The sequence below is a fragment of the Lentinus tigrinus genome (genome assembly GCF_003813185.1).
Source record: "Lentinus tigrinus ALCF2SS1-7 unplaced genomic scaffold L226scaffold_2, whole genome shotgun sequence".
NCBI lineage: Eukaryota > Fungi > Basidiomycota > Agaricomycetes > Polyporales > Polyporaceae > Lentinus > Lentinus tigrinus.
In genome coordinates, this window is record NW_027137911.1 from 1824369 (window position 1) to 1837964 (window position 13596).

The 13596-nt window shown below is 57.8% G+C and overlaps 4 protein-coding genes across 4 annotated transcripts; 2 read left to right on the forward strand and 2 right to left on the reverse strand.

Moving 5' to 3' along the window:
* Positions 1 to 2238: 2238 nt before the first annotated feature.
* Positions 2239 to 4331, reverse strand: L226DRAFT_453486 (WD40 repeat-like protein; the record flags this gene model as incomplete). Its single annotated transcript, XM_067675130.1, has 4 exons — positions 2239 to 2653; positions 2713 to 3078; positions 3139 to 3709; positions 3758 to 4331. 4 exons carry the CDS (start codon positions 4329 to 4331, stop codon positions 2239 to 2241), a joined length of 1926 nt encoding a protein of 641 aa, XP_067541905.1.
* Positions 4332 to 7786: 3455 nt separating this feature from the next.
* L226DRAFT_135440 (uncharacterized protein) lies at positions 7787 to 8466 on the forward strand. The gene is made up of 2 exons (XM_067672291.1): positions 7787 to 7904; positions 7957 to 8466. Coding segments are annotated over exons 1-2 (357 nt in total). The 5' UTR covers positions 7787 to 7902; the 3' UTR covers positions 8312 to 8466.
* A 155-nt stretch (positions 8467 to 8621) lies between these two features.
* L226DRAFT_453713 (cytochrome P450) lies at positions 8622 to 10739 on the forward strand (the record flags this gene model as incomplete). Its single annotated transcript, XM_067675146.1, has 10 exons — positions 8622 to 9004; positions 9072 to 9089; positions 9151 to 9274; positions 9328 to 9510; positions 9567 to 9662; positions 9711 to 9880; positions 9935 to 10116; positions 10171 to 10411; positions 10462 to 10630; positions 10683 to 10739. 10 exons carry the CDS (start codon positions 8622 to 8624, stop codon positions 10737 to 10739), a joined length of 1623 nt encoding a protein of 540 aa, XP_067541907.1.
* An 800-nt stretch (positions 10740 to 11539) lies between these two features.
* Positions 11540 to 13547, reverse strand: L226DRAFT_529742 (uncharacterized protein). Its single transcript, XM_067679681.1, has 3 exons — positions 13281 to 13547; positions 12863 to 13223; positions 11540 to 12788 (listed from the first exon to the last, which is right to left on the reverse strand). Exons 1-3 carry the CDS (start codon positions 13354 to 13356, stop codon positions 11684 to 11686), a joined length of 1542 nt encoding a protein of 513 aa, XP_067541908.1. The 5' UTR covers positions 13357 to 13547; the 3' UTR covers positions 11540 to 11683.
* Positions 13548 to 13596: the final 49 nt, after the last annotated feature.

Sequence of the window (13596 nt, forward strand, 5' to 3'; positions counted from 1 at the left end):
CTGACAGCGATACAAGACTTCTAACTACCAACGGCAATGGCCGGACTATCTAATCTAATCTAGATGTCCTGCTCAGATGAGCGCAGAGCACATCAGCGTCAATATGAGGAAGGAGACTGGGTGTACCTGGATGCGTACCATATTACTACGGACCGCCCGAGCAAGAAGCTCGACGACAAGCGATACAGTCCCTTCCAGGTCGAGAAGAAGATCGGCAAAGGCGCGTATCGGCTAAAGCTCCCGAAGGCCTGGAAGGCAATCCATCCGGTGTTCAACGAAGCCCTCTTGTGGCTGGCGCATGAGCCAGAATTCCCGAACCAGGTTTTGGGCCGCCCTATCCCCAACCTGGTGGCGACATACGACGAGCCGGAAGAGATATTAGACTCCTGAGTTAAACGGGGACGGCTGCAATATCTCGTCCGATGGAAGGGGAAACCACTTCACGAAGCCACCTGGGAACGCCGGTCCGACCTTCTTCATTCCTGCAAGGGCCTGTTAGACGCGTTCCATACGGGGAACCCGCAAGCCCCGCGCATGCCTACCATCCGTATCACACCTCTTCCTCCGCAACCACCACTATGACGGTCTACCGGATCGCGAGGACGTGATGCTTGAGGGGGGGGTGATGTTATGAGCTCGCTAGCGCTCACCTTCAGTTAGCGCTCTTCTTTGGTTAGATCATCTTTGTATCTCTCGCATGAGTCTTCTGCGTTGTACACTAGCTCTACATACGACATCCTCATGTACTAGTATCCTGGAATCTATATAAGGCCACTCGAAGCTGGAGGAACTCCAGCTTCGAGTTGGTACATTTTCCACTAAAAGCTAAACGCCTAAGCGCCGCCGTATCAATTCAAAGCACTCCAGCATGCTCGCCAGTCTCTAGAAATGCTCATACGAGTTGAAGAAGCCTTGCACAGTCCTTCTGAACCATTGTCAAGTCTCGCGAGGAGGTGCAACGAGCCCGAATGAATTTTTGGATTTCTTGAATTTCTCGGGTCAAAAGTGCAAGCACGTGGCGCGGCCACTTGCACTGCAAATAGCCCTCCTCATTTCTCAGGAAAAGAAAAATTGAGGCTGTGCTGAAGGACGAGGCGAGTTGATGGTGACCGCGGGGCAACAAGCAGCCGAGAGGAACCTGCATACGGCGGGAGGGCGGGAGCGTTGCGCTCCTACACCACTACCATCGTCATTCCTCTCGTCTTGAGCGCATTATTTACTAGAAGCCAGCGCAGGCGTTCAAGGCCGACATACAATGGTGTTTGAGGAGGGGAGCAGAGAAAGGTCGAAGGTTTTCGTGCTGCCCGGCTGCACCTAGCGCGGCAATGGCTGCACCGGGTAGCTCCCATCAGCTCGGCTCGTCCTCCCGCACAGCCTCACTTTTTCTTTTCCTGAGAAATGAGGAGGGCTAATAGCTGTATGTACTTACCGCCTACGTCACTAACGCTTCGGTTCTCTTGGCTGAACCAACGCCAGTGCTTGGTTGTCCGACCTCCTGCTCTTCTTCGTCTGTAGCTCGCTTTTGCCCTCGAATCTCATGCTTCCGATCCGCTCTTCAAGACCGGCGTCCAACAACCCGACCGTCAACAACGACCGTCAAAAGACGTTATTGCAGCAGACAAAGAAGCAGTACGGGAACCGTCGCCGTTGAGGTAAAGTATCTGTTAGCGGCGCCGTGCCGGAACGAGCTGTCTGTGGTTTAGAATATGACTGGAAGCCCAGGCGAGGTGTGGGTCCAAGTGCGACTGGCCTGTAGTCGTACTGGGCACCTATGCACGACATACATGTAAACCCATAGCCCTTGAGCCAACAGCGCTCAGCACCGGCCATGGACTAGTGAACTCCAGATATCGATTACACGATCCTTCCAATAATAGCATAGCGATGCGTACGTACAGTATAATGTCAGAGTTATGTGGATGATATACATGAGGACCTGCCGTAGATGAGTATGCAGACATCAACAGCCCAAGGGTACAATTTCACAAGTCTACAGCGTCCCGGGCTCAAACAAAAAATCACGCCTCAGAACTTCATATACAAAGCCGTTTGGAGTAAGCAGCAGGCGAAGCGGTGGTATCGGTGAACAAAAACGCAGAAAAAGCCGGATGCCAAGTCAAAGGCGACGCTCGCGCTCGCGGCAGGAGAAAGCTAAAGCGAAGCGAGATCGAATACGAAAAGAAAACCGGGTGGACGTGCAACGCATCTATGTATGCGTCACGCATCGTGCATCATGCATCACTCCTGCTCCGGCTTGAAGCTCCAGATCTCGACGACCATCTTGCCCGCCTTCTTGCTCAAGATCGCACACGTCTCCCGCGTGTACGCGACCTTCCACACGCTCTCGCTCGGCTCGCACATGTCGCGCACGAACCGGCACTGCGGCTCGAATGGGCTGGGGGCCGACGCGAGCTCAAACTCGTACAGCCGCACCCGCCCGTCGTTCCCGCTCGTCACCAAGAAGCGCTCGTCGAGCTGGAGACCGGACACCGAGCTGTCGTGCGCTGCGAGCCGCTGGACGACGGAAAAAGTGGCGTCCTTGAGCGAGAACGTGATCACGCGCCCGTCCGAGCCTCCAGTGGCGAGCATCGTCGGCGTGAGCTGCAGCTGGCACACAAGCGCAGTGTGTCCTTGCAGGAGTGCCAAACACGCGCTGCAGGAGCAACTTCAGGTGTCAGATAAACGAGGAACTTGCCGCACGCGGTCACTCACCCTGTCGAGGCGTCCCACACCCTGACGGTCGTGTCGAGCCCCCCACTGGCGATCCGCACGCCATCGAATGCAACGGTGTAGATCTGGTGGAAGTGCCCGCGCAGAACATGCAGGCACGCGCCCGTGTCGACGTCCCACACCCGACACGTGCAGTCGTAGCTCCCGCTGACGACTCGGTTGCCGCACGCGTCGAGGCATCGCACGCTCTGCGTGTGGCCTTCGAGTATCCGCAGAAGGCGCCCACGCTGGATGTCCCACACACGCAGCGTGCGGTCGCGCGAGCCCGAGACCGCGATCGGACGGCCGTGCAAGACCTTCAGACAACGTATGGTCGATGTGTGGCCCCGCAGGACGTAGATGCAATACCTGGAGCGAACCCGTCAGTATTTGCATGCATGTATGCGCCGCGCAACAGACAAGACGTACCCTGATCGGACGTCCCAAACACGCAGCTCCTTGTCGCACCCGCCACTGACGACTAGCGCGTTAGGTTGTCCCCACCCGTCAGATGCGCCACCAGGGTAGCTCGGCTTGCCGAACGGAGGCGGCTCGGCGGCCTTGCCCTCTGCGAACGGATCGGGCGCGACGCCGTTCGCTCTCGCAGGAGGCTCCAAGCCGAGCGCATACCTCAATAGCGCTGGTAGCATGGCGTCCTGGGGCGCAGTCGCCACAAGCGGGTCGCCGTAGTTGTCGCTCACAGGGACGCCTGGAGGCGCAGGCCGCCCGCCCTCTGTGATGAGCGAGACGGCCCACACGCCAGACTCGTGCCCGACTAGTGTGCGGCTTAGCACGCCTGTGCGCGCACTAAAGATGTGGATGCGGCTGTTCGCAAGACCAACGACGACCCATGATGAGTCGATCGCGATTGACGTCGGGATCGCAGGGTTCGCCACTGGTGCCTGGGCGGCATTGGGTGCGTTGAGATCCTGAGAGACAGGAGGATGCAGCGGGGCGCGGTGTATACGCAACAGACGTCCTTGCTGGAGCCAATTCGACACTGATCTCTGCGTTAGGACAACACACAGACGAAACAGAAGGCACTCACTCCGGAGATGCTCGTAGATGAAGAACCTGCGGTACGGGAAGTTGTCGATCTCCGCGCGCGCAGGCTGGAGGCCCACGGGCATCCTCGCCCCGTCCCGGTCAGCATCCGGCAGGCGCGCACCTGACAAAGAGAGCGAGCTTCTCCTGCGCCCGTCGAGGCCCTGCTCCCGGCGGTAGCTCTCCACCGCGTCGACGTCGCGCGAGAAGCCATGGCGCACGCACATCGCCTTCCACAGGCAGTCGTCCTTGAGGAGCTCGTTCCAGTAGCGGCTCACGCGCGCCGCGCGCGCCAGCGTCCGCGGGTCGTCGATGAAGTTGAGGATGTGCAGCGAGACCTCGGGCGGGAGCGCGCGGAGGAAGTCCCGCTTGAGCAGCGGTGCGATCGTCGTGGAGAGGAAGAGGAGCTCGGAGGGGGTGCATTCTTGGATGAGCGCGTGGAGATGTTGCCGTCGCGCAGCTGGGGAGAGGGTGGCGAAGGCAGAGGCATGAGAGAGGATTGTCGGGTCGCCGTTGTGGAACGAGAGCTGTCCTGGGGGAGGGGACGGTGCTGGAGTCGGGGGAGGGACTATGGGCATATACAAGGTCGGTGGGGGTTGCGAGGAGGCCATGCTGGACGTCGGGAGTATAAGATAGGTGGCTGGCAGATGATACAGAGATGATACAGGCTATATGGGATGGCGGTGGGTGTTAGGTATACAGTCGTTGAATGGATGGGCCGCTGCTTCCCGGAAGGCTGGCACGGGTGTGAATGCGTTCGCCCGGCGGATGAGAGTCGCAGAAGGAGTCTGGGAATGTGCTCGCAGGGCACAGAGAGTCCTCGACGTGTCCTCGAGCGTTCGTGCTGGCTACAGGAGCTGTAAGGAGAGAAAAACGGGGGAGCAACGCACACTCGCACCAATCAGGCGATATCCGCCCTGCAACGCCTGTCAGACGACGTCAATATCCTCCGCAGCGCTTCGTAAGTCACCAGCCGCGCGAAGGGGGTTGAACGACCACGAGCGAGGATACAGAGCGGGGAGGGGCAGAGAGATGGTCGATGTCGGATGAGTGTAGACAAGGTGTAGACAATTAGCAGGTATGCGATGCAGATCTAAGCGAACTGAGATGCACAAGTCCGAGGAGCGCCAGCTGGCACGGATGGTGTCGTCGCCCCCGCTGTCGCCGTCGTCACCGTCGCAGACACAGGGGTAATAGTGGTAGTCAAGAGTCGAGGAGGAGGCCAGGAGGAGGCTAGGTCACCTCCCGGAAGTCGCAGAAATGGCATTGGCACACTTCGGGTTCGAACATGTGCAATGACAGTGCATTCCAAAACCGGCCCGTTTGCCGGAGTGGCAAACTTCTTAGGCACTTCCAACTTGGCTCTTGCCTGCATCTTCAGGAAGTTACGAGCTGCAGACAATGCATACATTTAGAGGTATGAAGCTGAGGAAAGTTGGGGACGTTTACTGACTCGTACGGATTGCAGAGCAAGGCACCTTGATAACCGGATGTCACCTATAAGTGGGACTTGTTACGTCGACAAGAAGGCAGTTCACTTTCCGTATCATGCACCAGCCAACAAAGCAGGACCGAATGCTCCGTTGACGGCCGCGAACAGGACTGCGCTCGGTTTATCTGGACAGTATCTCTCCCGCCTGACAGCCCAAGGCCTCGGAGGCGTCCTGCACGGAAACGCGTTACGCAATACGTACGCAGCGCACGGGCCTCTCCTCCGCTTGTAATGACTGACATATGTACGCCAGCGACTTGGGACCCGAATGGCAAGTATCAGGCAAGCCCCCAGCCATATCGCCAGCCCAACCCCACCCGCTGGCTTCTGACTTCTCTCCCCACTGTATCGCCAGAACGCCCGCCTCGAGGCACACAGGGGCCGGTTCTCCTCGCACTTTCGAAGGCATCGGCAGCACATATGAGCTCAGCTGCTCAGGAGGCTCGAGAGACACGCCCCTGGGATGGCGTGCACGCGTCCCTCATCGGTGACGTGTGTCGCCTTCCCGCCTTTCCAGCCGCCGTCGTGGCTCGTCCCAGCTCTGGCCTCTAGCCTCGATCCTCACTCCTAGTGCTCAACGTCAACGCCCCCTTCTCGCCCCGGGCCGTCGCCGTCGCCTTCAATCCAAACCCCGCCGACATCTCCGTCGTGTATGTATCTGGCCTGCGAAAGGGTTCGTGCGCCGTGCCGCACGGAGGAGACGGGGCACGTCCGACAGGTACGCTTCTTTGCTGCACCTCGTCCTCGGCTTCCGACACGCTACAGCCGAGATGCGGGCGCGCGACGAGTAGGCTATCGGACGTGCCGCTGCGAACGCGCTCGGTCGCGACGCATTCAGTGCGAATCGCACGTTGCTGGAGGAGCTGCACGGGCCCCACGCCTCGCTGGAGTCATTGCAGCGAGACGTAACACGTTGTCGCGGACCCTGAGCTGCGGCCTGAAACTCTACGCCGCAGTGCGGTGCGGCGGGGGGTGGTTCGGACTTCCGAGCCTCCCTGCCCATGGTCGGCAATGAACCCGTTCTGGAACTGCGCTGTTCGTTCGGAGCTGAGGTACCTGCTGCGACGGGCAGTCTTCCTCAGGATGCGCCAAGAGCTTCCCCAGGGCTCTATTGCTGCTGCTCGAAGGCTCCCAGTGCGCTATCGAGTCGCACGGGAGTGTTCGGTTCTGGTTCCCTGGACGTCGTTCCGATTCAAACGTGAGAGTGTCGGCTACATAGGGTCTTCAGGTTCGAATTCTCTCCTGGCCTGGTGGTCGTCATCGATGATCGCTCACCAAATGCGCACTATATTAGATCACACACACTATGCAGCCAGATGCGCCCTTGGCAAGCCAAAGTCTGCTGGTGCGCAGCTTATTTGAGTTGGCGACAATAAATCGCATCCCTACCGGGATAAAAGCCCTTCTTCCTTCCTGTATTTGGTCACTATCTTTGTTCCCAAACATCTCTCATTGTTGCTCCACGTACGCACGACAGGCTATTAGATCTTCCAGCGTCTTGGGCAGATACTGACGCTGTGGATGCCAGGGGCGGTTGACGTGGGCTTTCGGATGCCAGCACGATGGGTGGCAGTCGCTGCGAATCCCGACGTCGGGGGCGGGAGCTATCTGTTTCGACTGCTGCTGAGTTGGAAGTACTGGCTAGCAACCATCCATAATGACAGCGTCTCCAGGATACTTATTGTGTGCGGGGCTGGCGCCACGGGAAAAACGCGATTGTCGCAGCGGCAGTTCCTGTAGCGTCCTGACCCTGGCGATGTTGCTGAAGCCATCGCGCTCAGGTGAGTGTTCAGAGATGCCATTTCTTTTTGCCTACTGACGTGATTCACGCTTTAGACACTCCATCGTGACCAGAATGCGCTAGGGCTCGGGCATGAGGCACGCACTCGCCGGATCGAAACCGAAGGCATCCCCATAAATGATAGCTCGAGGCTTTTGTCATCTCTTCAAGGCAGGGCGGTCTCTGCTGGAGCTCGGACTTTGAATGTCCCGCGATGGAAGCGTGGGCCTCGTGTTACGGTGCGTCGAAAGGAAAAGTTTGCATGGCCTCGAGCCTTCGAACGTGTTGTGGTTCGGAGACCTTCGTGCGATAAAGCCGTCTGGCCTCGTGTGCGCCGCAGCTCCTGCGGCGCCGGGCAGCGAGGTAGTCTAGACGCGAGTGGGGACGCTCGGGCAGAGAGATGATGACGTGGGTGGGTCGCTGAATTCGCATGCCACGGACGATTCACATGTTCAGGCAATTTAACCATAGCGCAGGTAAGGCGAGTAGCCCTGACATCGCTAAGACCGAGAGCACTGCTGCATTCCAGCGCCGTGCCTTGTCAGCTTTAGCAGCGCTGCGCGGTCGGTTGGGCCCGGGTGTATTCAGTTGCTGACAGAAGTGTGCGGCGTTTGTGATCTCGATGGGTATGAGCCGAGGCTAGAAGCGGGGTGGGTGGGTGCACTCGTCTATCATGGGTTCACTGATCTGTGTACGGCTACAGGGCGTCCGGACGACGATCTCTATGGGGTAGCGGCCACTAGGCGGCGAGAAGCCGGGGGGGTGCAGAACCCGGGTGCACCCACAAGACGATCGCGGGATATCGAGATGGGGGTGCATCGATCGCCTCGTACGAGCTGCGTCTGGCTGCCGAGGGTGTCAATGTTTGGTGAGCACTATGTACAGAGAGCACGTCGACTTTGATATTCGCTGACGTGCGGCTCGGGCGCAGGTTGGTGGACAGGAGCACGGCGTGCGCCCGCCCGAGGAGGCCACCGGTCGGGGCACGGAGCTGTCAGGGATCTGGTGGTGGTCTGGGGATGGGTTGTGGGGGGATCCGCGGCTGCTCGCGGCGTGTGGACGATGGGAGGCAGAAAGGCGGCGAGGCAGCTCGCGCAGGCAGGGCCATGTCCGACTTGCCGGAGGCGACCTGGCGCGAGGCGGACGACGCCTTCCCGGCGACCAGCTCCGTTCCCTGGCCATTGATGCCCGGGACATATATGGCAGGCGACTGGCAGCGAGTCCCGCTCTTGCTCGGGACTCGCGTCACATGTGGGGCGGCGACTGCCTTTTGTGGGCAGAGATAGATTGCTTCGGGCGCAAGGCTTGCTCTCGAGGGTCCTATCACAGTCACCCTGCTCTCCGTCCGCCCAGGACAACCTTCACAATCGGCCACCTATATAATCTCCTCTTGTCCTCGCTACCAAACCACGCGTCCCCTTCCCTCCCTCCCTCGCCGCGAACAGCAGGGTCTCCTCGCATCCTTCCGCCCCCGCCATCCATACCACCCCCGCCGCCTCCGATACGACGACGACCACTCGACCATCGCCCAGACAACACAACCCGGCTTCCTCCGCCTCTTCCTCCGCCCCGCAAACCGACATCCGCCCTACCACAATGTCCAACACGATCATAGCCCCTCCCGCCCTCGCCGCGAACCTCCCCGCCCCCATCCTGTCCACCATCAACACCCCATCCTTCATCGTCCTCGCCATCACCGCTCTCTTCCTCTACCTCTGCGCCACCGCCGTCTACAACCTCTACTTCTCCCCTATCGCTGCGATCCCCGGGCCCTGGTACGCCGCCATCTCGGACTTTTGGTTGACAACCCATGTCGCTCGCCTCCAGCAATGCATGACTGTCCAGGCTCTCTTTGAGCGATATGGTCCCGTCGTCCGCGTCGGACCGAACAAGGTCGCCTTCTGTGACCTCACCACCATGCGCAGCGTCTACTGCGTCCACAAGTTCGACAAAAGCCCCTTCTACAAGGCCCTCCTTACGTCAGTCCTTCTCCCGCATGATCTGCGCCCATCTTCCAGGCTAACAATCAGTTTTATCTCCTAACAGGAACAACAACGACCATGCGTGAGTGCATATATGCGCTCATACTTGCGCTACACAGCAAGCTGATGGTTCCTTGGGGTAGTATGACGACCCTGCCCCACTCCGAACACGTTGTGCGCCGCAAGGCGTATGCGCCTCATTACAATCTATCCCATCTCATGCAGTTCCAACCTGAAGTGTCAGACTCTGTCATCAAGGTCGTCCAGGTGAGTCTCGGGTATTCCTTGCTGCCGCTTTTGATTGACCTTCGGTCTTACAGATCCTCGAAAGTCAGCAGGGGAAGGCCTCCGTCTCCTGCTCGGAGCTCTTCCGCCACCTCATGGTCGATATCATCTCCACCACCGTCTTCGGCTCGCGTCCGGGTGCCCTTGACAACTTGGCAATGGGCATTCAGGACATCCTGTCGCAGGCCGTGTGCGACTTCCCCACTCGTGGCATCGTCGTACGTCCTCTGCTCCGGTGCCGCCGGTTCCGAGCCTGACGTGTTTTGTGCTACAGCGGAGTTTCATCCCGACATGGGCGTGGAAGCTTGTCTGCCGTATCCCGAATGACGCATGGCGGCGCATCTGCAGCTCGGACAAGATCATGGCCGACGTAAGTTCGTCGTTCACTACATCTTGGCTCTTCCTCACCTTTCAATAGTTCGTCCGCGGTCGTCTTGACGACACCGCCGCCAAGTTGCACGCCACGCCTGATGTCGGTGAGAAGGAGGAGAGGATCCCCTTGATCCAGCGGATGCTTCAACACCGTGTCTCTGGCAGTCAGGATGGTCTCTCTGTCCAGAACATCATCTCGGAATGCATGGGCCACCTGTAAGTCTATCTTGTTTCAAGCCATGAGTTTTTTCGCTCAATAACCTTTGACAGTGTTGCTGGCGTCGACACCTCGTCGACGACTTTGTCGTACTTCTGCTGGGAGCTCACCCGCCGTGCCGACGTCCTAAAGAACCTCCAGGCCGAGCTTGACGAGCACATGCCTGATCGCCGCGTTATCCCTGACTTTAGCGTATTGTGCAAGCTGCCGTACCTGAACGCGTTCATCAAGGAAGGTCAGTGTGGAAGGGAGTACCTATGGAATTCGGACTGACCTTGGGCTTACTCAGGCATGCGCGTGTATGGCCCTGCACCTTCCCTTTTGGAGCGCGTCGTCGGCTCCACCACGGCTTCGAAGGTAGATGACTCGTTCGACATGATGGGTTATGCGCTCCCTCCTGGCACCGTCGTCGCGACCCAAGCTTGGAGCATGCACCGGGATCCCGAGGTGTTCCCCAGCCCTGAGACCTTCCTTCCCGACCGCTGGCTGCCTGTTGAGGGTGTGGAAGGCGAAGAAGAGAGAATCGCCAGGTTCGTTCCTCGCGATGTCACTGATGGTATATGCTGATGCATTCGCGCAGGATGTTGCAGCACTTGATGCCGTTCGGTGTGGGTACCCGCCAGTGCGGCGGCCAGAACCTCGCCCAAATCACCGTTCGCGCCGCTATTGCCGCCATCGTGTCAAACTTCGAGATCTCTGCCAACAGGACTGAGACCAACGAGCGGACAATGCAGATCAAGGATGCATTTGTGAGTATTGACTTTCGTACCTACGCATACATCGTACTAATCCACTCGTTAGGTCATCCACCCTGCTACGAAAGAGTGCAGGCTCGTCTTCACTCCGAGGAAGTGTTGATTCCTTCCTCCTTGTACGATGTCGTCTCTCGTCTCGACCTCTTGGATTGCGATGATCTGGTCAATACGATATAGTCCCCCGTCTAATCCGTCGCTCGTTTACCGCCCTACGCTACGACATACATAATCGCCCCCAGCTATCGTCACGCTCTGGCCGTCCCCGTCGTGTACCGCTACCGTGCGCCCTATCGTTATCTCATCCAGCTATCCACTGTCGGCTGGACCGCGTTGTTGTCGAACATCCCGTATCTTAGTAGAGGAAGTAAAGTGTTTTAGGATACATCATCATCGAGGACGCTGTCCGTTGTATATGCTACCATTACAGATTGAGCATATCCCTGCGTGCTGTAAGTTGCATCTAGCGAAGCCAAGCTCCTTTGGCGGTAAGCAGTGGCTAATTACACTGCCACGAACGGATCCTTTTCTCGATGTCAATTTCCTGCAGAAAGGTGAGCATTATTCAATTTCAAGAGGTCATCAGATAAGTCATGTTCTTAAGATCTTGAATATCATTCAGGCATGTTAGAAAGGCTTATAAGCCTTTTGTGGTAGATCTAAGGCTATACTTGTGGCAATAGAGATAGTCTGTCAAAAAGCTTACTTTGGGTAATCCAATTTATATCCGAAAGGATGCTTTCTTTGCAGTGTAATTATAAGTCCTTCCACCACTTCAAGATGACTATCATCACGTGTGCAGGCTCTGCTGTTTCCCTCTACTAGTACGTACTCTCACAGTCTCACTACCTGTTGATTCATCTTCTAGCAGACGAACATTGAGGGCGCGAGCCTGTGGAACATCTTGGTGGTGGGGAAAGACAGCCCATGCGCGTAAGATAAAACAACAACAGACGACGTAAGTACGGGACTGCTGCAAACCAAACAAAGAATCGAGGCAGGAGCGGAAAGTGCGCGGCGTCCGCTATGCAGCATCGATGTCTCCTTGCTTCAGTCCTCCGGTTTGGTAATCGCCTCCACAGTCCAGTCGCCTGTGCCGATGTCAATGAACTGAACCCACACCTCGCCTGGGACATCGGCCACTGTCTCCTTCGCCATATTCCACACCACAGACAGCCCGTCCCGGTACGGCGCCAGTAACAGATACTTCACTTCAACGGCGATGTTTTCTCCGTAGTGCTTTCTGGCCTGCTCGAGTAACGTCTTGACCGTCGTGGACCCGCTCCGAGCACCGGTGCGAGCCCGACTGACTGCGACTTGCACGATGTAGAGCGTGATCAGGTCGCCAGCACGAACGTAGAAGTAGGCGTCGAAGAGAGGGTTGGCGGGGACTAAGGGGATGTAGCATACACCGGGTTGAGTGCGTCTTGGCGGAGACTCGTGCTGATGGAAGCGCATCTTTCCGACGTTGGGAATCGGAATCTTGGGCTCGTCGAGAATGAGGGTAGCCGGCGGCGTGCTCAGATCGTATGTCTGCACGAGTTGGACGGTGCGATCGGTCGAGACCGTTATGACAGAGGAGGAGGCGCGAGAACGATACTCGAAGCGGCTTGGGGATTTGGCACTCGCGCCCCGGGTGTCGGCCGCAGACATGCGTGCAAAGCCAGAAAAGTACTCGAGGTCTGCCTCGTCACCGCTGCAGAGCAGCTGCAGAGCCAGGCCTTCGAACAAGATGCCAGCGAGGACAGCGGTTTCGCTCGTGCCCGTGTTGCAAGAGTTGAACAGCTCCTGTGAATTCTGAAGCTCGAGACGCTTGTACCTCTTCTTGACTTCCTCCGATACGAAGGCGGTCTTGAACGTGACGGCAGGAGTGTCGCTTTGCATGTCGTTGACGTCGATGGGGCTATTCCTCTTCACTAGAACGACATTTTGGGTGGTAGGGTTCGAGGAGCTGGTTGACTGGACGAGCAAGTCGTGGACGGTGCGGGTTGTGAGCGACTTGTGAGCGATGCCGAGCGCACGGTCGAACCCGTTCGCATCGCCCAGTGCTTTCTTGATGTCGCGCGGACACGGGCCAGCCAGTTCCCGGAGCCTCCGCACCTCCTCGAAAGGAAACGAGGACGTCGATGCCGCGGTCATACCGGTAGTCGTGAATCTATGGCCGAACGTCACATTATATTCATCGTCATCGAAACCGTGCCGTGACCCTTGGACCTCGACGGTACTCACAACACATTCAGCTCGTGATCTGTCCAGGGGGACATGAACCACTCGCGCGCGGATTCGTTGGTGAGGTGCTTGTATCTTGACTGGTCAGGGGAGGTGAACAGAACGTAGAATATGAAGCGGTGGGAGGTGAAGCGCCTCGGGATGGGAACCTTATGGTCCCCAGGGTCGACCAGAGACCAGATTTGACGGCCAGTACTACTGGAGGAGATATCCGGTCTCCACCGAGGCATCGACGAGGCCAAACAGGTTTGAACGCCATTTTGATCGAACCAAAACGTGTCGCCCTCCTTGGTGGTGAAAAGAACAGGTTTCTCTTTTGCTAGGCATTGAAGTAGGACGTAGATTGAGAAATACGATTTGCCTGGGCGACACGGCATCAGGATTCTCCGGAAGTCGCGTAGAAGGTCAGAAAACGCACCGATTCCAGGCTGTCCGGTGAGGATTATACCGGGAACGTCGCTTTGCTCGTAGGCGTTGCAGAGACGAGTGTACATTGTCTCGTACTCCGAGCGCACATACAACTGACCGTCTGTGTCCTCCAGGAGGGCCAGATCCGCACAAACACCTTGCGACACTCGAATGATGCGGTCGCGGAGCTGAGCAAAACGCGTCTGTCCAGAGTTGCCCCACCAATCTGCATGAAATTTCATCCAGTGACTCTCCTCGCATCGCGTCCAAGCGAGCTTCGTACAATAATTAACGAGGGGCACGGAACATAGGGGTTTAGTTGGCGC

Excerpts from the sequence above, each read along its gene's own strand:
- L226DRAFT_529742 (XM_067679681.1), bottom strand. The coding sequence starts at position 13,356 with ATGTACACTCGTCTCTGCAACGCCTACGAGCAAAGCGACGTTCCCGGT. Across the intron at positions 13,224-13,280 it reads CACCGGACAGCCTGGAATCG|GCAAATCGTATTTCTCAATC; the intron begins GTGCGTTTTCTG and ends CGTGTCGCCCAG. Across the intron at positions 12,789-12,862 it reads GATCACGAGCTGAATGTGTT|ATTCACGACTACCGGTATGA; the intron begins GTGAGTACCGTC and ends GTTCGGCCATAG.